This window comes from Camponotus vicinus, unplaced genomic scaffold (assembly GCF_025532165.1).
Source record: "Camponotus vicinus isolate PSW18456_S1 unplaced genomic scaffold, iyCamVici1.0 SCAF_6, whole genome shotgun sequence".
NCBI classification, from domain to species: Eukaryota; Metazoa; Arthropoda; class Insecta; order Hymenoptera; family Formicidae; genus Camponotus; species Camponotus vicinus.
Window position 1 is genome coordinate 12,636,494 of NW_028141978.1, and position 23,029 is coordinate 12,659,522.

Below are 23,029 nucleotides of genomic sequence, written 5' to 3' on the forward strand. Positions count from 1 at the left end.
ATTCAAAATATACATATTTCACGTTTCGTTTTATTTCTTTTATAGTGATTCAATAGTGATTTTAAATTGTAACATATACAGGGTGGACCATTTTAACCTTTAATGGAGAATAACTCGAAAACCAAGCCCGGGAGAGAAAAATGTTTCAGACAAAAGTTGTTTGGTTTCGAGGGGGCCATAAGATGATATCATTGGTTTGACCTTGAAGAGTTATTTGAAGGTCACATGAAGGTCACCTTCAATTTCTTAAATGGAACCTACTATTTGTCATTGCATATTCTTGTAGCTTATCTCGAGAGCCAAAACACTATAATTAAGTACCTTTTCGTTAAGTACTTTTTGAGTTATGAGGCTTGAAATAATTTCTTAATTTTACATAAACCGTAAAATATCTTGTAAAATATTCATTTTTCGATTATCTTACGTTAATACTTTTATGTACAAAATAATGAGAGGAATCAATTGGTGTAAAGAAAACACATAGTTGTTTTTAAGAAAAAATATGGAATTGTTAATTGCAAATTACATATTTTTTCTTCAAAACAACTATGTGTTTTCTTTACCAGTTGATTCCTCTCATTATTTTGTACGTAAAAGTATTAAGGTAAGATCATCGAAAAATGAATATTTTACAAGATATTTTACGGTTTATGTAAAATTAAGAAATTATTTCAAGCCTCATAACTCAAAAAGTACTTAACGAAAAGGTACTTAATTATAGTGTTTTGGAAAGCTCTCGAGATAAGCTACAAGAATATGCAATGACAAATAGTAGGTTCCATTTAAGAAATTGAAGGTGACCTTCATGTGACCTTCAAATAACTCTTCAAGGTCAAACCAATGATACCATCTTATGGCCCCCTCGAAACCAAACAACTTTTGTCTGAAACATTTTTCTCTTCCGGGCTTGGTTTTCGAGTTATTCTCCATTAAAGGTTAAAATGGTCCACCCTGTATAATACATATACTGTCCTCTTCTTCTATCCGAAGCTCGCCGAAGCGCCGAGCTCACACGTACGCTTACGCTCACATCTCCGTTACCCTCTCCACTACGCGTTGCATGTTGCTTGCGGAGACAATCTTGCATCCCTGCCACGCACCACTTGGATTAAAAAGCTCAAATAATAACAAAGAGAAGAAGATATGTAAAGATGTTGTCGACGACGTCAAAAGATTCAGAAATCAAAGACGGAGAAAATAGGACTTTAATTAAGATCGTAGAACGACCAACGTTCATATTGAAAACTCGAGAAGGAGAGAGCAGAGCCGTTTCCCCAAGCCAACGCAATGGGCACAAGTATGTGCCGTTTAATAATTATTAATTTACATATTTTGTCATTTGTTACAATGTATCCTATAATAAACAAAAAATTTTTAGAAAGGATACCGATATATCTTCAGGAGCACCAACGAAAATACCAGATTGTAAGTAATATATAAAGTAATTTATATATGAGCTATGTGTATATCAATATTTCAATTTATTTAGAAAACTTATATATTATCGCTGAAAAGTAATATATAAAATATATATTTTAGCAATCCGTATGTTTTCAACATGTCCTGAGATGAGTACTTGTATTAAATTCATGGATGAAAATATGCAGTTGTGTGAAAATCCAATAGATTATCTTTGCGACCAACAAGACTTTCTAGTTGTTGGGTGTCTAGGTGCACAAGGTGTTGGCAAATCAACAATTATGTCATTACTAACGTCACATTACTCGTATGTATTGCATTTATTTACGTTAAGTTACTCTTAATTATTTTTATAAAAATTAATGCGCTATTTTAATAATTTTATATTACAATTAGATCCAATATTTTTCAAGTCCAAGATTTATCACATTATGAAAATGATGCAACAAATTGTACTACTGGAATAGATTTCTATATAAGTAAAAATAGGATAATATATTTGGATACACAACCGATCCTTTCTGGACTTGTAACTGACTACTCTGTATGCTTTGATCAAAAGAAAACCACAACTGATTTTGTGAATACTGATTCTAATTTGGAGTTACAATCTCTTCAATTTGCAGCATTCCTGTTTTCAGTATGCCATGTTATTATATTTGTGCAAGATTGGTTTATTGATCCAAATTTGGTGAGGTAATTGTATAATAGATAATATTTGTCTATTTCTTGAGAACATAACAATTGTTTTGTTATAAAATTTATAATTAAATAACTAATTGACTAATTATAATTAAATAACATTTCTATATTTCTCTTATAGATTTTTGCAAACGGCAGAAATGTTAAAACCATCTTCAACAACAATTATGGATCAAGATTATGTGGAATATTATCCACATGTTGTATTTTTGCATAACAAAGTAGGACTGCAAGATTTTATGCCAAATATTATTGACCAAATGAAGGTACTTTGTTATACATTATATATTAAATATACATTTTTATCTTTTAATTCTCTATTCTCTATCTCTTTTACTGTTCTATTCTTAATTAGCTCAATTTCCTTGAACTTAATTTCTTTTCTTAAGTACTTTTCTCTTGTTTATCATTAAATTTTTATTCATAACATTATGGATCTCTCTGCTTTTTGAGTCGCTGTGTTTCTTATTCTAAATTGTTTTCATTCTATGCATGTATATTAAATTGTTAAAATGAATACAAAAAGATTAAGAAGTAAATTCAAAATAGAGAGATCACTTTTTTAATTTCACTAATATACTAAGAATTTAATTCTATATTTAAATATGCCTACATTTTCAGAATTATTGTATTTTTATATCTTTTTTGTAGGAATTTTATAATAAAGTATTTTCAAGTTCTCGACTACAAACTCATAGTGGTATAGATATGAGTCATTGTTCGACAGAAAATGGTTTAAACTTATTTTTGATACCTTCAAGGAAAGAAGGTATATATAAATGTCAGCTTCACGTCATTTATGGAAAATTGTGTTAATATTTGATACAATTGTTGCAGAAGACATGATATTTTGTGAAAATGAAAAATCTCTCATAGACAAGCTACGGACAAAGGTACATGGAGTTACCAGGAATTTAATGACGCCGTCTGTATTAACAGAAAAAAGCTGGTAAAATAATACTCTAGATTTAATATTTTATATCTCAATCAAATTGTTGTAGTCTTGATTTAAAAATGAATTTACTTATCTATTCTTACCTTTTTAATTTTCTGAAATTTGATTCAACATTTAATATATAAATAACAAAGAATAGGCAAGCTAATTCAGTCTTGATAAACAATGAATACACAAGAATCTAACTTATAAATTAATATAATTACATATACATAAAATAATGTAGGTGTTATTGATAGGTATCATTATGTTTCAAAAGTCATGGAGGCAATAAAGAAAAGCCATCTATCTTCTGAATATGGAAGACTAATGCCTTAAATATATAAAAACTATTTAGAAGGAATACAGGTATAATTCGCTTTATTATGATACATTGCTTTTATAAATTATGATAAATAAAATTATAATGCATAAAATACAAATATTATTAGATTATAACACAGAATTCACTCTTTTGTGAATAATAAAATTTATATTTAATATTCTCCGTTTTTTTTTAATTCAATATTTTTTAATTGCTATTATTTTCATCTGTATCTATTTTCTTAATATTTTGTTCGATATATTAGAAATATTTTGCTGTTAAAGTACAAAATTATGTGTATGCGTGTGTATGCACGAAGTTATTCTTAAATATAAATTTTGTCGTCTTTGAATTTTATGAATAATCTTCCTGTTCACTGTCAACTTGTTGCATGGATGCCATTTGTGCAACAGCCTGTAATTGTTGCCATTGTTGTTGCTCTGCCACTGCTTGTTCCTCTCTTGCTTTAGCGAATAGTTCTTGTTGTTGTCTCAACAATTCTTCTTCTGGAATTCCTAAGTTCTCCAATCTAGTACTTTGACGCCTTCTTTTAGCAGCTACAGCCTTGCAATCTCGTAATACAGCTTCCGCTTCCGCATTGTAATCGCCAAAACCTAGTTTTTCAAGTGCTTGCAAAACGTGTTCTGCATTTATAGTTTTCTTCTGTTGTTGATTACAGATTTCATTCGCCTCGGAAGATAATAAATGAATGAATTCTGTACAACAATTCAGAATGAGCTCTCTGGATTCGTTTGCAACTCGCACGTGGGGTAAGATTTCCTTAATTATTTTGTTAATGGATGCACGAGGAAGAGTGAGCTCGTCATCATCAGTTGGCGACATCGTAGCCGAGGCCATTTGGTTTCTGGAACATCAAATATCAGACATTTTTAAAAATTTTCAGACTACATCAAATTATTTTACATGAATTTAGGACATGTATATATCATGTATATGTGTGTGTATATATATATATTTTAATTATTATTAATATGAATAAATCTGATATTTTACCTTTCGTTAATTGTGGTCATTATTTAATTCGGAATTAATAATTCTCGTTCTAAAATTAATTCTTACTCAGCAATTTATATAACTTCTCGATTATTGATTCGTCAAACAATATAATATTTACAATAAAAATTCCTCATTGTATTTATCGGTTTATCATAGCAATTTGTAAGATTCTTAAGCACTTAAAGTAAAATTATCAGATAAGTATTATCCAGATAAGTTTTGCTAGAGATAATTTTATTTAGACTTTGAAATTGAAATAAAGCACAGTATTTTTATTAAATGAAGTGGATATCTTGTGCTCAATAAGTTTTAGTGAAAAGTACTATAAAAGTACTATAAAAGTACTATAAAAGTACTATATATAATAATAATATAATATGTAACATCTAATTGTTTATATAATGGTTCTCCTATTATCATTATAACATGAGATGTTTGTACAGTGTAAGTGGATTTTAATATATAACATAATTATTATATTGTTTTTATGTTCCAATACAACATGTACAACAAATGCAAAGAATGCAATGAGATTTGCTGGCATTGTGGAAAATGTCACAGTGTACGCTTTAAAAGATAAAAATTATCTTGAAAATGACAATATTCTCAAATCATTAAAATTAAACATATCTTGGATACCACCGAATAAAGGAAAACAACCTTCTTCATACAGGTAAATGAATGTTGTTATTTATAAAGATCATCTAAATATTTAAATTATTACACATACATTTAAATGTGTTTTTATATATTATAGTATTATAATTACATGCATTCCAAGAGAAACCAATATAGATAAGATAGAATGTATAGAAAGTTCTGCATTCTATAATGTGCAAAATAAAAGTCCATTTAGCTTATTAGTACCGCAAAATAAATTATTGAATGATATGTCGGAAATACAAATACGTCCGAATTGTACATATAAGATACAAGTGTATGCCAATCCAAGAGCTAAACCTGTAGGAAAATTGCCAGAGGTAAAGTTGAACACATACATATATACACATTACGTATACACATTTTCAAAATATATATATTATATAGGTCATCTATACAGTTCCAAAATGTATAAACCATAGATGCAGTTGTGTGGATGCAAAAGTGACCTTGCCTATTCCAAAAGTAGAAGTAATTCAAATGAAAAAAAATATTGTTATAAATTGGAATATTACATCAAATAGCTCTCCCATTCATTCTTATGTTATTAGGTAAAATTTCTTGTCTCTTCCAACTGTTTGATTCTTTTATTGTTTTATTTTGCATTTTAAATTAAGCGACATGATATAATATATATTTATAATATTCCAGTATTGGCATACCACTATCAACATCAAAAGCAGGGCATTCTATATATAATATTACGAAAATAAGTAATGCAACCTTTACAAAGAATACATTTAATTGGGATTTGAAGATTAACAATCAGTATGTAAAAATGAAAAATGGATACAAAATATTTGTGGAAGCATTAGATTACCAAGGTTGTTCAGGATCTCAAGGCAGTTTTACTATTACTAATATAGATGAAATTGAGACATTAGATGGCAGTATCGTTGTATGTATCTTTTTTAAAAAATATGTATTTTGACAATTAATATATAAATATGAAATATTAATATAATTATGTTGCAGTGGTTGTTACTTGCTGGTATTACTATTTGTATTATATTAGGATTTATCAGTGTTGCATTGATACATAATAAAACTGGATATCAATTCATATGGCCATTTAGACAGTAAAGTAGCAATTTGTCAAACTTTTCTTACTTTATCAATCTATTACATGTTTATAACTTATATTTTTGAATGATAGGGGACAAACTATGCCCGGATTTACTGCTTATAAATTGACTCAATGGCCCAATTTAGTTTCTCAGTGCAATAGTGGTACATATATTGCACAAAGTTCAGAGGTAAATGAAAAAATATCAAATCATAACAGATTTAAAAACTTAAATGCACTCATCAAATTTATTGCAGGAAAATTGTTGCAAAACACAAGATAATGAATTTGAAGTACCATACAAATGTATAAATCTTATATGTGAATTAGGAAAAGGACAGTTTGGCAGAGTATATTTGGGCAATTTAAATAATAATGAAGATACATTAGTAGCTGTTAAAATGTTGCAATATTCTGATACATCTAATGAATCTGAAGCTAGATGTCAATTATTGGAAGAAATTAAAATAATGAAAGCTGCTGGTTCTCACCCACATTTAGTGAGCCTTATAGGTTGCTGCACCTTACCAAATAATCCTACATGCATACTTTTAGAGTACATGGAAGGTGGAGATTTGCTCGCATATCTGCATTCTAGAAGAAGAGTTGAATTGGATGATTTATCTTGGTACTGTTTCGAAAAGACTGTATCTGGATATGTAAATATTATTGGAAAAAACAAAAAGGATGAAGATTTATATGGTGAAATTAACAGACAACAATTTATAAAATTTGCACTTGATATTGCAAGAGGAATGGAGCATTTAGAAAGTAAAGGAATCACACATAGGGATTTGGCAGCAAGAAATATCCTGCTCACTTCAAATCTAACACTTAAGGTAGTGCATTTTGTGTTATAATTATTAAAAAAATTGATTTGAAAAACTATAACAGTTGATTGGATGTAGGTTTCTGATTTCGGCTTATCTCGAAATGGAATATATGTGATAAATCATATGGCAGGAAAAGTTCGTCAACTGCCAATACGTTGGATGTCACCAGAAGCTATACGTGATCGTGCTTTTTCTTCCAAAAGTGATGTCTGGTCATTCAGTGTTGTTCTTTGGGAGATTGGAACTCTAGGTTCTTTCCCGTATGCTAATATACAAAACGATGATTTGCTGCTTTATTTAACTCAAGATAAATGTCGTCTAGCCTGTCCTAATACTGTTTCTCGTGATATATATAAAATTATGTGTTCTTGTTGGAACACAGTGCCACATAATAGGCCCAGTTTTGCGCAACTTGTTTTAGATTTACAGACGCTCAAAGAACCTCTACATTTCATGAATGAAACAAGTAATCCTTGTTACACATTATTATCACACTAATATATCTTTGAATTTGAATACATAAATATGTATACATATGTGTATATATATGTAAGTATATAAATAAAAGATATGACTTGAGATGTAAAGTGATATTAATATTTAAGTATTATAAAAAGAGTATCCTATCCCAGAAAGATACCTATTCAACTTATAAAAATCTATGCAGGTTAATTATGAAATTTTTATTTTTATAAAATAATATAAAAGCTAATATTAAGAAATAAAATGTTTGTTATATATAAATATTAAAATATACATATACATATATATAAATTTAAAAAAAATTTAATTTTTAAATGTATGTTAAATTAACAGTCATCAGGAAAAGTAAATACTTGAACAAAGTTATAGATTACCAAGGTTATGTTCAAACAAAACACATGATAAAGAATGTTAAAATAAAATGAATTTTAAGTATAAAGTTGCAAAAAAAATGCAAGAAAATACAGTTATAAGTTTGTGCTATTTTCTAAAAGTAATTTTTTAATATATATGTATACGTATATATAATATACATTACAATACTTTTAAAGCGATATTTTTCTACGTATCAGAATAATAAAATAGAAATTGGGTTTGTTTTTTAATTCACTTACTTATTCTTTTACTTATCGACGAATTGTAAAATAATTAAATGCTAATATTGGTGTCTCGTTTTATTCTGTTAATTCATACTTCTTCCTTATGGCTGATTAGATTCCTAAAAGGATTCGCCCATGATGTAAGAAAACAGAGAGAAGACTGACAATTTAGATGAAAAGTCTCCTAAAGTCACTAGATATACAAAGTACCGCAATCATTCGCCATTTTGGCTCCAATAAGCGGTTCATTCAAATTATATATTTACATGACCCCTTAATGATAATGTATTTTTGGCAATTAATTTCAGCCATTTTTTGCATTTTTTGTTGTTATTTTCGCTTTTTGGGATGCGAAATAAACGAAAAACCTTTTTCGCTTTGATTTCTATAGCCTTTTACGCAACAACCTAGTCACGAATGCTTCTCAGATTTCACAGAGTACGTTTACACGGCAACGTTACTCGTCACTCGTTGATACTTGATTATTCAGGTTGGCAATACGATTGTTATAACTCTCGTAGCGTTTACGCGTCTTCTTAAAGCCGGATTTGTAAATCTATTCCTTTTCCTCAGCAGGAGTAGCGTTACAACGAAGATATCTGGCAGCATGGGCGAAAAATAATATTGCCCAGTGCCACAACAGAAGAAGAAGAAGAAGAAGGAGTAGCGTTACTACGTCATCTTATTTCGCATATACTTTAATTACACATATAAATTATTATATTTATCATAACAAAGGTGTAATCACATTTAAATAAAACTTTAAGTTTATTATTAACGTATAAATTCTATGATCTATTTTTCAACATAATATACGGTTATTCTTCATTCTCTAAAAGTTTGGTTTTTTGCAAAGTTTAGATAATTATATTTTATTGTAAACATTATATTTCAAAGTGCGCGATTTTTTTAAATGTAGCTTGAACCTTCTTCTTTAAAATAAGCCAAGGTAAAAGTTGATAGGATTATTTGTTTAAAAGTTATGATTTTTTTCATAGGTGGGACATATATGTCCCGGAGGTACGAAAGGGTTAAATTAAATTAAATCTAAAATAAATCTTTATTAAATCTAATTAAGCAAATCTTTTTAAAAAATACAAAATCAAAGAGAATTGCTTAAATTGCTGACAATGATAAAAAAACTAATATTTTTCAATATTTACTTTTTAACGTCTGTTCCAAAGAGATTCTATCTGTGTTAAATGTGCGTGCACTGTATTTTAAATTAATTTCAAGTTGATTTGTTTTAATAATAAAATAAAAATATATATACATTGCATTACTCTTCTATTTATATCTTCTATAAATAAAACAAATAATATAATTGACATAAATATTTAATAAAAATAAATGAGAAAATTATTTAAATATCAATTCACTCTTTGCTCTCGATTGGAAAATATCTCATCAAGGCTTCCTTGTTGACCACCTACCACTTACCGAGAATAAAATTGAAATGAAAGAAATGAGGAACTCGAGAAAGACTGAAGTTTGCATTGACAGGACATCGCGATTAATCTTGGGAACTTCTCTAAAGGACATGGAATTAGAGAGAAGCTTTTGCATGGAATGTCTACAAAGGACTTTAAATGTGTACGGAAGATATTTAAAAAGAATTGTTTCATGATGGTCATTAAAGGTAAAAGATCCTTTCTATTAGAACTCGTGATTGCAAGAACTTCGGAAAAAAGCTTATTATATCTAGAATAGAGTCAAGAGTACGAATGGTTTTATTGAGATCTTTATTTCTACAGAAGGATTTAGAAAGATTAGATTTTGCAGTCAATCTAAAAAAGATTAATTTGTGAAATTCTTTGAGCTGGAAGGAAAATTGTGAGACTCTAAGAAATTCTAACGTTTTTTTTTTAGATACATTTAATAAAATAATATAATGTTCGATCTTTTAAGAGAATAATTTCTTCACTTTTTGAGGAAATATCGGTAAATTTCTGGGAGACCTGAAGCTAATATTATCTAATCCAATAGAAAAAAAATCAAACATATCAAAATTTTTAAGATGAAAAAGTTGAAAAGATGGAATCACATTTTCCTAGCTCTTTTTCAGAAGGAGCTGAAACAAATGATGAATTTCTTACGCGTTTTGCACCAAGTTCATTATTGACAACATATTCTAAATTTTTGGTGATGTATATATACAAATATTTATAATCGAAGAAGTCAGATATTAATTACAAACATCATTTATCTAATTACAAGTCTGTTACATGGCAAAAGTATACAATATACACATTTATGTATATCAAAACATAGTTATGATATACAAATATTTATAATCGAAGAAGTCAGATATTAATTACAAACATCATTTATCTAATTACAAGTTTGTTACATGGCAAAAGTATACAATATACACATTTATGTATATCAAAACATAGTCATGATATGGCTTATTGATATATTAATAATATATTTCATTAATTTATCGAAATGTATTTACGCAATTTATTGTTATACGCGCGAAGAAAGCAATTTTGATGGTCAAAGACTTACGCTCAGGAACATATTTGATATGCATTAGGTGTTTCGTATTTATATTGAGAATAAGAAAAACCATAAAATCGTAACGTTACACATTTCTGTCATGTTTTATGAATAATCAAACGGATCAATTCTTTTTTGAATTTCAATAGTGATTTATCTAATAATCTATTACGATCATATTTCTGTTATATACGCCAAATCTCAAAGTTTAAGTATAGCAAGTTCACAAAACGAGAATTACGAAAGTTCAAAATCGAGAAGTATTATATTTTGAAATATAAATCTGTATATATCTCATGATATTTAAATAAAATTGTGTGTATACATCTCATAATATTTAAATATATACACATAAATACATGTTCACTATTTTGTTCGCCATATTACAGATATACATACAATTTTTCGAACTTTTAAAGAGATTTTATCCTCATGTATAGATCACTTCCAATATAATTTATAGACGCACGCACAAACTGTAACAACTGTAACTTTTTGTGCGTGATCGTTTTATATCACAGCCGCCTACAGTCCTTTTAGTTCATTTAGAAAGTGCCTCTGTCAATCTTAAAATTGATCTTCATTATTTCATCACAGTTACCTTCAAGGTCAATTTTAAGATTGACAGAAGCACTTTTAGAAAAAACGTTTGATACAAAAGTTTCTTATTTTTTCACGTACAATTCGAATCTGTAATAAAAAGTACCATATTCCCATAAAAAAATTCAACTTCCGATCCGGATGGCATATTTCCGGTCGGAATCAAAAGTTGAAAATATCACCATTTGATAGAGCGTACCCGATTTACTTAAAAATTGTTCGCGATTTTTGATAAAAGCCTTTTATTTTCATTTTAAAAGGGGTGTACGGGTGGTCTGGGACACCCTGTATATTAAAATTAATCTCTAATTTATTCTCAATTATTCTTCTTATTCTTTTTTTGTATATATAAATAGAATTTATTATACAAGAGAGAAAAACATACATGGACATATTTTATATGTATATTTATATTTGATTTCACGTATATTGAACTCTTTTTTCCAAGTAGGTTTGCTGTCAAAACATCAATTTTCAATCACTTTTTCAATATAGATTGTACCTGTAATACCGCAAACATTATCTACCCATCCTGGAAATGGTTCTTGATACGCTGCGCAAACTATACTCGGTCGTACGATCGCGATTGGTAAATCGCTTCCCTTGGACAGTACAATCTGCTCTGCCAAACCTTTGGTCAACGTATAAGTATTTGGATGATTACCGATTAGTCTCTTCTCTATTATTCCTATCGTTTCGTCATCCAAATTTTCGCACATATCGATTACTGTGTACGGCTTTATCTCCGTGCTGTAATATTAGTAATGTGCATCATTATAAGGATATTTTTCTACACTGTGCTTATTAAATATATATTTATTATCGCGCGTCGAAAAACGAATTTAATTTTGCAGAATCTGGTTCGTATCATGTATAAAAAAATAAAACAGAAAACTATACAATATAAATGTATAAAAACGAAGCCCAGTAAATATTGTGTTGTAATAATATAATTTTGGAATAATTTAATAATTTAATAAATAATTTTATTAAAATTTTTATTTGTGAAATATTTGTACTTTTTTTTTTAAGTATAATTGAAAACTTACGTATATATCGATTCCTCAATTTCTCGTCGATCGGCGTTACTGTAGGCCGTGCTAACGTGAATGACGCTAATAAGGTTCGTCATGTGCCTGCACAAGTCCAGCATACGTCCAGTGCCTCTTGTGTTCAGATTAACGGCTACCTTCAACGGCTCATTAAAACGCACGGTGGCTGCACTATGGAAGACAATGTTAACTCGCTGTATTAACATATCCTTGTCTTCGGGCTGAAGTCCCAGTTCCGGCATGCCCACGTCGCCCTTCACGGGGAAGATCTTATTTATAAGATCTTCCCCGTGAAGGGCGACGTGGGCATGCCGGAACTGGGACTTCTGCCCGAAGACAAGGATATGTTAATACAGCGAGTTAACATTGTCTTCCATAGTGCAGCCACCGTGCGTTTTAATGAGCCGTTGAAGGTAGCCGTTAATCTGAACACAAGAGGCACTGGACGTATGCTGGACTTGTGCAGGCACATGACGAACCTTATTAGCGTCATTCACGTTAGCACGGCCTACAGTAACGCCGATCGACGAGAAATTGAGGAATCGATATATACGTAAGTTTTCAATTATACTTAAAAAAAAAAGTATAAATATTTCACAAATAAAAATTTTAATAAAATTATTTATTAACGGCTTATTATTATTTAGATTAACTAAGTTTAGATTAAATAAGTTATTATTTAGATTAACGGCTACTTTCAACGGCTCATTAAAACGCGGTGGCTGCACTATGAAAAACAATGTTACTCGCTGTATTAACATATCCTTGTCTTCGGGCTGAAGTCCCAGTTCCAGCATGCCCACGTCGCCCTTCACGGGGAAGATCTTATCTAGGGCGCCAGGAAATTCCGATCGTATTCTATCAAAAACCTGCGACAGAGAAAAGAACCGTTGTTTCGTAAAAAATGCGCATCTTTCAACTTATAAATATACAGTTTGTAACAATAAAAAATAAAAATTATAAAATAAAAAATATCTACTGATAGAGAGTTTAATTTTTTTAGAATTTTAAAATTTTTTTCTATGCATATTTTTTTCCTATAGCATACATTTAAATGCTAGTCTAATTCTATCAACTCTTCTCACTTTCGATATATTTGTTACTATTTTATATGTACTGAAAAATATTTGTGGCGCGATTTTTCTATCGATTTTTCCCGATATACGTATCAATAGACATAGCTTCATTAGATAATAATTAGGGGAAATAGTCGTGAGAATGGTAACAATCGCGATCTTTCGTTTTGATGACCGTATTTGACACTTCCTTCAAGTATAAGCATGCCACAGATAAAATATTTAAACCACCCCCTCTATAGACGAAGTTATACAGTCAAAATCAATATTAGCATTAATTTTTAATATATGCGTATACTATTACGTCTATAAGGAATATCAACCTGCGAATACAGCAAAATTAATTTATGAAAAAATTAAAGAAAGGAGGTAAAATGAAGCTTTATACGTCAAGATATCTGTAAATTCGATAATGTAGGATTATTCGAAAGAGAGAATATACCTCTATTTTTTAAAAGAGCTTAATTTTGGTATCTTTCAACTTATAAATATGCAGTTTATAATAATGGAAAAATTTGCTGATGAAAAGTGATAGACTGTCTGAGACTTTAATTTTTTTAGAATTTTAAAATTTTCAATCTATGTTTTTTTTTTCATAACGTACATTTAAACGACAGTCTAATTATGTCAACTTTCTTAATTTCGATGTATCCTTTGTTACTATTTTTATTAGTTTTTTATTCAGCTTAATGAAACTGGGACACTTCGATATTTTCTTTTCGAATAATCTTGGGATATGATAAGCGTGTATCTATACAAACAGGATTTTCCAGTAGTTTCCTGAAGCGTTCTTCGATAGACTGATTTCTTTTTGGACGGATTAAAACGAAAATTGTGGCCACACGAGAACACGAGCGCAGCAGCTTCTCCAGGAGGGCTTTCCCTAAGAAACCAGTAGCACCCGTTACAAAGATCACCGTTTCGGCGAAGAATGTGTCGATCGAACTTCCTCTTGAGTGAGTCTCATCGTGTGCGTGTCCCGAAATGGTTTGTGCGTCCGTTGTTCCCATTTTGATATGTGTTTCAAATTTTACGCAGTATCTATGAAAAAAAATATATTAACATTAGAAAATAAGTCGATCAAGTCATATATGTATAAAGATGTGAAAAAGTTGTTTTCCTAATAGAAAGAAACGTTGAAAAAAAATAAATTTGGTTTTTTCCGTTATATTTTTTAAATGTAACATTATTTTTCTTCATATTTCTTTATTAATATAAAGAAAAACTCTAACATGCTTGTGTTTTTAATTTATCTTTTTCCGAAAGTAATTTTAATGGATTAATAAGACTTTTATGGCAAATTATAATTAAAAAGAAGAAAGAAGATTCACTGGAGCCTGGATGCAGTAAATATAATAATTAAAAATGTAAATGTAATAATTAAAATTTTATAAACGTGTTAAAAAATACATAATTGAACAAATGTTTCGATCCTTTGTGGATCCTTTACAAAAGAATGTTAAATTAAATTAAAAAAAGAAAAAAACTTAAATAAATCATTGATCGATATAAATAAAATAAAGGTTATATAATCGATAGCACATAAACATAATTAGAATAAAAATAGACTTATGTTAAATAAAATTTATTTTCATAAATTAACCGCTTATTGAAATGCATATAAAATGCATGCATAATATACCTCATATAGGAAGTATTAGAATGTTGACAATAGATCCTATAGATAACGTCACAATAATTTATTCTTAATAGAGAAATAATTAAATCTCCTTGAGATTTAATTATTTCTCTATTAAGAATAAGTTATTAAATCTCCTTGAGAATAAATTATTAAATCTTCTTGAGATTTAATTATTCTATTTAGCTTGTCAATGCATAGATAAGCTGTAGATTTTTCAGAATCTTTAATCACTGGAACGAGACACTCAGTAAATCCAAACATAAGTGAAGTAAGGAAGAGAAACAACAGAGGAACCAGGTGGAGAATGATTGTTTTTTCTGTATCAAAAATATCAATCGATAATTATTCTTAAAAAAAATAGTTCGATTGATATCAATCTCATTTTTTATTTGAATGGAATTTTATGGAATCGTGGATGTGATAACTTAAAAATGCATGATGCATAATAATTAACATTTTCATAACACGTTCAACAAATTTTAATTATTGCGCATCATTTACTGCGTCCAGACTCCAATGATTCCTTTTTTTCTTTTTATGAGCAATCATTTAAATTGCATAGGTTAGAGGATAACAAAAAGAATTTTTATTATATATCTAACTAAAAATTATATTATATTTGGTATCAGTTTAATCACAAGAATTTAATTAATTTATTAAGTTGTTTTCAAAAAGATAGAATAAAAATAAAATCATTAATTTTTAGTTTATAAAATGTTTTACATTCGTGAACTGCGAATAGAAGAAAGGAATCGATTGTAAAAGACTTCGATATTCTTTAGTGATAATAAAGATATTAAAGTCACATAAACAAAAAAAAGAAGGCTGGAAGGAGCAGACACATAAGAATAAAAAAGAGACTTTAAGCGGTTGCAGATGTTTGAAAAAATAAAATCAAACGGATAATCATTTCGATGATTCTAGTGAGATTAGTTTGTGAAAATCGAGGATGAGAAAGTTTAGTAACTTATTCACTAAACCAAAAATGATGTCCTTTTTATGATATATAATGTGTGTTTTGTGACAGGAAGTTTAAAAACCTACCTGAAAGAGTTGATTTAGTGTACCAATCAAACTCAATGAATTCCTCATTAATTATGGTGAAAACGTCCAGAAAATTGATACGGTTGTTTTTATCAATTTCAATAATAAATTGAAGTCTCTGGTAGAAGTTGAAAATGTTTAAAATGATTAGATGAAAGGAAAGAGAAGCAGCAAGGATAAAAAGGAATAGGTAACTTTGAAATGGCCTATTCTTCAAGATCTCAAAGAACTAAATCTGCTAAGATGGGAGAAAAGAGAGAGCTCATCGATGTGCCAAATGACTGTTTGTATATCTTGTCAATGAATTAAAAAAAAGTAGAATCGAGCATTCAACGTATGCCAGCAATAAACAACATGAGGAATGAATCAACATTCTTCTTAATAAAATGCCATTGTTTGCAATCAATACCTTTGATGGCAAAATTCGGCACACTCGTGAAGTTGTCTCTTTTTTATTCTTGTATGTTTGCTCCTTTCAGTTCTCCTCATTCACACCTATCCTCTTATTTTCACAGTCCCTTATGTGAATTTTACAGAAAAATTCAGTCCGCTGGCTAAAATTTCAGAAGAGTTGATTATTTAATTGTATCATTGAATAAAATGAGGAAATTTATTAAAAATTACGAGAAAAGATCCTCTTCCTTGAGTTAATCATTCAAATGTTGTTTACAGAATTAATTATTAAATATTTATTAACAGCTTTTCCTGTTTTATAAATGATAATAATTTGCCTATCGGTTGCTATTTGCCTATTGGTTTGCTTTGCACGTCTTTGAAAGATGTTCATAGAGTAACCACAACTCTCAAGATCCCTCTAGTAAATGATAATATCCCCACTATGCTGGTGAAAAATAGTGGCGGATGGACCTTGAACGGGCCGTAATTGGCCTCCAAGAATAAACTAATTTTTTAAATAAAAGTACTAATTTTTTTCTAGCAATTAATCATCATTATGTAATAAAAACATTTGAAGAGAAGCAAAAGACTTTATGCAAAGCTTTGCTCAGGTGATATATACATGATTTATGCAATGATTATAGTTGCACCTTGACCTGGAATATCGTAAAAGCCTCTAGTGTATATCTTAAATCAATATCAACCGTGGTGACGGTCATTAACCGACGTCGGAAAAAGCTCTTATTAATATTTCAATAAGAACCAGAATATACGGTTTTGTGATATAGTTGAACGAAAGGTTATGTATGTCGCTCGTGAGCCTACTTTACTCAATATGATATTTCTTTATATGTTATCTAACAATGTTGAAAATATTAAGATTGATATTAATTTAAAATTTACACTAATTATCTGTTAGAAATTATTTTATTTAATTACTCGAAATAAAATCCTGTTTGAGAAGTAGCCTATTGTACGAAAAAGCTTTAAAAACGTTCTTCAAACATATATTTTAACTGTGCTTCAATTTTATTTTTTATATTGAAAGAAGAAATTTCATGATACCATTTTAAGATTTGTCTTGAAAAAAGCAGTTTTCTTTACATAAAAAGATACAAATGTATATAATATTTATATAAATTAATAATATAAATTATAATTTATATTTAGATACATATATATATTTACCTTATTTCATAAATTATATATATATATATATATATATATATATATATATATATATACAGGGTGTTGAAAAAAAAGGGTCACATATTTTGATAGCAGGTAGTATTGATCAAAACAAGAAGAAAAGGTCTAATTAACATGGGTCCTAAGACTAATATCTTCAAAGATACAAGCTATTTTGTTATTTGAGCTCTTTGTCATTTTCTTATTAGTCGTGTCATCTTTAGAATGTAATGAACAAAGGAGTAGGGGAGAGTGGGGTACAATGGGGATATCTTTTTTCTAGGTGCCTTAAAAAATAAAAAATAAACAAAGAGAGATAAAGAAACAATTTTTATTTTAATATGAAATGTAATCATTTATCTTCCATAAAAAAACTGAAGTAAAGAAACTGAATGTATGATAACAAAATAAAAACTCTTTTTTTACAAAAAACAAAAAATTTTAATGCTGACTCAGCATTAGAGGAGGTGCTCTATGTGATTGCCATTCACTCTCACGCATCTTTCAGCTCTACGTCTTAGAGAATCACGCACTTGTTCATTACATTCTAAAGATGACACGACTAATAAGAAAATAACAAAGAGCTCAAATAACAAAATAGCTTGTATCTTTGAAGATATTAGTCTTAGGACCCATGTTAATTAGACCTTGTCTTCTTGTTTTGATCAATATTACCTGCTATCAAAATATGTGACCCTTTTTTTTCAACACCCTGTATATAACTTTTGTATGAAACATTTTTCTGTATCTCTCTTAGTTTTCTAGATATCCGCCTGGGGTGATTAAAATGCCCCACCCTGTATATACAGGGTTTACCAAAAGTGTGGAAACCCTTTAATATTTCGAAAAATACGCATTTAAAAAAAAAATGTTTCATACAAAAGTTATAGGGTTTTATGTGGCGCATTACACAGCAACATTATTATGACCTCGAATTGCGTTGTCAAGGTTATGTGAAGGTCAGCTTCAATTTTTTAAACGGAACCCTATATTTTTTATTACATTATCTTGCAGCTTATCTTGAGAGCTTTTCGAAACACTATAATAAACTATTTCTTCATTGAGTACTTTTCGAGATTTAATTAATCGAAATTTAATAAATTAAATTAATTTGCAATTAACAATTACATATTTTTTTTTTAAAACAACTATGTTTTTTCTTTACACCAATTGATTCCTCTCATTATTTTGTACATAAAAGTATTAAGGTAAGATAATCGAAAAATGAATATTTTACTAGATATTTTATGGTTTATGTAAAATTAAGAAATTATTTCAAGCCTCATAACTCGGAAAGTACTTAATGAAAATTAACTTAATTATAGTGTTTTGGAAAGCTCTTGAGATAAGCTACAAGAATATGCGAAAGTATATAGGGTGTCCCGTTTAAAAAGTTGGAGGTGACCTTCACATAACCTTGACAATGCTATTCGGGGTCATAATAATGTTGCTGTGTAATGCGCCACATAAAACCCTATAACTTTTGTATGAAACATTTTTTTTTTAAATGCGTATTTTTTGAAATATTAAGAGGTTTCCACACTTTTGATAAACCCTGTATATATATATATATATATATATATATATATATATATATATATATATATCTTAAATCTTTGCAAATCGTATTGGACTGCCTTGCACTTGCATAAACGTTTTTATCGATACTTTATGATCCAATGCGTATGCTCCCATTTTTTATTAATAAAAATTTTAAACATTTTGAATCATTTAACATATCTTAGTATTTCATGATATGTGTAGAGTATTTTATGTATCTTATAAATATTAAAAAACTAACTAAAAGAAAATATAGTAATAAATATTTGTAATTTGGATTATTCGTGATGTATATATATACAAATATATAATAAATAATATAGTAAAAAGTAAAGATTTAATTATATACATATACTATCTATCTTAAAATAATAAGAAATTATAAGAGCGATGCAATAAAATTATATTTTTTTATAAAAGTTTTCTTTTACATTAAATAAAAATTTTTGTTTTTATTTAGCTTTTTTAAATTAAAATAAAATGTATATTTCTCTCTTTAAAATGAATGCCATTTCTAAGATTCCTTATAATTTGCAAGAATTAAATTAATACCTCACAAGATTGTCATTAAATTTTTATTACTCCGTATAGATTTAATATTTTTATTTCCATTGCAAGAAAGTAACTACAAAGTAACGACTCGTTACTTTTTGAGTAATTGTAACTGAAACGCGTTACTTTTCAGAATCGGTAACTTGTAACTGTAACTAGTTACATTTCTTAATAAAAAAAACTGTAACTGTAACTAAATACTTTTATAAAGTAACTTTCCCAACTCTGTATTTTGACAATTAATGTATAAGTAATTCAAACAAATGTATTATGGCAAATGATACAAGTCTATCTAAACGTGATATCGAGTTATTAACAGATTTGGAAAACAAATAATGCAATCAGTATAACTATACTGAATTTATCTGTTTTCAAGGTTAATCAAATTGTATAGTTAATTTCTTAATTATGTGATTTATGATAAAAATAAATGCAAAAAGCTTTATTTCTCAAATTTTTTAATTTTTCCTACGCCCAGTGAAATAAATACCCAGAACGCGTTGTGGTTAAAAAATTCGGGCAATGGACAAATTCGGTGATTGCGAGTAATATATATACAGAATACTAACGCAACTCTGTATAGCAATCGTAAAACAGCTTATGATTTTTTTATTTATGATTTTCTATCGAATGGTACTTAATTTTCCATTTTGTTACAACACAACACAATTTATTTAACAGTCGCCTTTTTTTCCAACAAATTAAAAATACACTATATTGAAACGTAACATATGAATAATATGACCGCTGCTAATTCAACATATAAAATTAGATTTTATTATATCACGTATATTCTCAACTGTTGCATTGCAATCATTAATCACTCATTAAGCATTTCTTTCTGCTGTAAATGCAATTATTTGTCATCATTTTTCACGAAATGTATATACAATCTATTGATTCAATAGTAATCACATTATAAGAAAATGATTTAACATAGGGGTTGAAATAAAAAAATTATATCAATATTGATAATATTTAAATCAGCAAAAAGAAAAGTTGGCGCCAACAGTACATGGTGTTCCCAAGCGGTCACCCATCTTAGTACTAATCACGCCCAACGTTGCTTAACTTCAGTGATCGGACGAGAACTGGTGTGTGTGTGTATAAGTTGTTTATTGAATGCCCATTTTAGTTACAAAAATTTTTTAGAAACCAATAAACGAGTTTTTATATTTCATCTTTTGAATGTCACTGTAGTCTCCGAGGAAAATCTCTCAGGACTTATTAGTTATTTATTATAATTATTCTATGGTCGGTATGGTAGTTATTTTTATTATCGAGGTGATTCGCGGACGGATCTTTACAGGTCGGTATTATGTAATGTTTATCCAGAGAAAAAGGCGCAGGAAAAAACTCCGGAGGACGAGAACTGGTGTTTTACAACGTGGTATGACCGTTGACAGTAATAAATCTTCCGGTTGCTGAAGATATTTTAAAATTTTGTAGAACGTCTTATAAATTTTTAAACGTATTGAACGCATTTATTTATAAATTTTCAAACGCTACGAATGCAGTTATTTATTATCATTTTTCACGAAATGTATGTACTTATGGTAAAAATAAACGCTTTATTCCTCAAATTTTTATTTTTTGGACTTGTATCACTTGATATTTGTTATTCATATACTTTCGAAAATCATTTTGGTTAGACTTATTGTTAGTAATAAATAGAAGGGCTCCGTTTGCTTTGTATTCTCAGTTGCTAACTGCTTCGTTTGCGCACAGCATTTTGCCGACAGCTGCTTTTGCCAACATTCCTGATTGCCTGCACGTATTATTGCACGCACAAAAAAAATGAAAATACAAGAGTACAATTGCACACATGATATTGCGCATTTCACATTACACACATGACATTATTGCACACATACATATTGCACATATAATATTATTATGCATATATACATTGCACACATGCACATTGCACACATGACATTATTGTACATATAAAATAAGAAAATCATACACTAAAATTAACACTTTTCATATACGACTTTATTGCATACATGCACATTGTATACATGATGTTAATACACACATATTGAATATATACACATTGCACACATACAATAAGAAAATAGTTTTGCGTAATTAAAATCCACAATTAAACACAGATTAATACTGGATTGCTCACAGAATTTCATCTTAAAATTTTTAATCAATTGATAAGACTTTCATACTTCTACTTCCAAATTTGATCAACTTTTACAGGCATATAGTACTAAATAAAATCGAATGCTATGAGCGAATATACAAAACCGTTTATTTTTTGAGATATTTAAATTTTAATTATTTCCTTAAGTGAACAATATTTAAAATTTCTATACAGAAAAAAATATTTTGGATCAAGGATTATACTTTAGACATAGGAGTGGCTCTCACTTCGTGTAAAAGTTGAAAACCCATATGAAACAGAACAATTATCTCCTCGTTTTGGGCCGCATTATGTTCAGTGACCCACTCAGTTTCCAAAGGATCGACCTTGTTTACGCATTCGAAAAATCCAATATCTAGACATATAATAAAGATTTGAATATCGCAAGAACGAAATGTTTTTGCCCATTCGCATTTGTGGCATTCGACTTCATTTAGTACATACTACATGTCTGTAGAAATTGATTAAATTTGGGCATTTTGCATACGAAAGTCTTGCCCAAAACATCAAATTATATTTTTATTTTTTTACATGAAATAATATCATGTGTGCAATGTTCATGTGTATAATAATATTATGTGTGTAATAATATCATGTGTGTGATCTTCATGTATGCATTAATTTCATATATGCAACGTGTATGTGCGCAATAATATTATGCGTGCACTCATAATTTCGTATTTTAATTTTTTTCGTGTGTGCAATAATACACGTAGGCAATTAGGACGTAGGCAATTTGGAATGTTGGCAAAAGAAGCTATCGGCAAAATGTTGTGCGCAAACAAAGCAATTGGCAATCGGGAATGTAGGCAAACAGGACTTTCTCGTAATAAATTATTGTTAATTAAAGATACGAAGAAATATGAAAAGTTATTATTTATTTGGAATATATATATATATATATATATAAATATATATATATATATATATAAATATATATATATATATGTATATATATGCTGCTCAACAAAATTATCGCGTAGGTAACTTCACGTCAAAATTTTGTAAAGATTCAAATAAGCATAGCTCCGTAAAAAATTGTTGTATCTGAATAATTTTTTTTTCTTTCTCAAGAGAATGAAGCCTCTACTTTAAAAAGTCAGATTACTTGTCAGATTTTAAATTACCTTTCCACCATCTTTTCAAAAGTAAGGACGTGTTTGTATAAAAAAAATTGCATAGTTTGACGCACTCTACAAGGTAGTATCAATGTTTCTCGCA

General features: G+C 28.7%; 4 protein-coding genes across 4 annotated transcripts; 2 read left to right on the plus strand and 2 right to left on the minus strand.

Annotated features, from left to right (window-relative positions):
• Window positions 1–1,005: 1,005 nt before the first annotated feature.
• On the plus strand, window positions 1,006–4,404 carry LOC145972952 (nonsense-mediated mRNA decay factor SMG9). Its single transcript, XM_083101999.1, has 9 exons — window positions 1,006–1,297; window positions 1,379–1,425; window positions 1,540–1,726; window positions 1,816–2,115; window positions 2,243–2,387; window positions 2,773–2,890; window positions 2,959–3,070; window positions 3,316–3,424; window positions 4,060–4,404. The coding sequence occupies exons 1-8, from the start codon at window positions 1,152–1,154 to the stop codon at window positions 3,392–3,394; spliced, it is 1,134 nt and encodes a 377-aa protein (XP_082958125.1). The 5' UTR covers window positions 1,006–1,151; the 3' UTR covers window positions 3,395–3,424; window positions 4,060–4,404.
• Nc2beta (negative cofactor 2beta) lies at window positions 3,420–8,202 on the minus strand. Its single transcript, XM_083102000.1, has 2 exons — window positions 8,054–8,202; window positions 3,420–4,245 (listed from the first exon to the last, which is right to left on the minus strand). Exon 2 carries the CDS (start codon window positions 4,236–4,238, stop codon window positions 3,735–3,737), a length of 504 nt encoding a protein of 167 aa, XP_082958126.1. The 5' UTR covers window positions 4,239–4,245; window positions 8,054–8,202; the 3' UTR covers window positions 3,420–3,734.
• On the plus strand, window positions 4,531–7,543 carry LOC145972951 (vascular endothelial growth factor receptor 3). Its single transcript, XM_083101998.1, has 8 exons — window positions 4,531–5,070; window positions 5,155–5,377; window positions 5,445–5,608; window positions 5,709–5,955; window positions 6,033–6,136; window positions 6,214–6,313; window positions 6,381–6,962; window positions 7,032–7,543. The coding sequence occupies exons 1-8, from the start codon at window positions 4,829–4,831 to the stop codon at window positions 7,452–7,454; spliced, it is 2,085 nt and encodes a 694-aa protein (XP_082958124.1). The 5' UTR covers window positions 4,531–4,828; the 3' UTR covers window positions 7,455–7,543.
• A 2,144-nt stretch (window positions 8,203–10,346) lies between the features above and the next one.
• Window positions 10,347–17,255, minus strand: LOC145972792 (putative fatty acyl-CoA reductase CG5065). The gene is made up of 5 exons (XM_083101727.1): window positions 16,364–17,255; window positions 14,030–14,309; window positions 12,996–13,061; window positions 12,190–12,446; window positions 10,347–11,890 (listed from the first exon to the last, which is right to left on the minus strand). The coding sequence occupies exons 1-5, from the start codon at window positions 16,441–16,443 to the stop codon at window positions 11,608–11,610; spliced, it is 966 nt and encodes a 321-aa protein (XP_082957853.1). The 5' UTR covers window positions 16,444–17,255; the 3' UTR covers window positions 10,347–11,607.
• Between the last annotated feature and the right edge of the window lie 5,774 nt (window positions 17,256–23,029).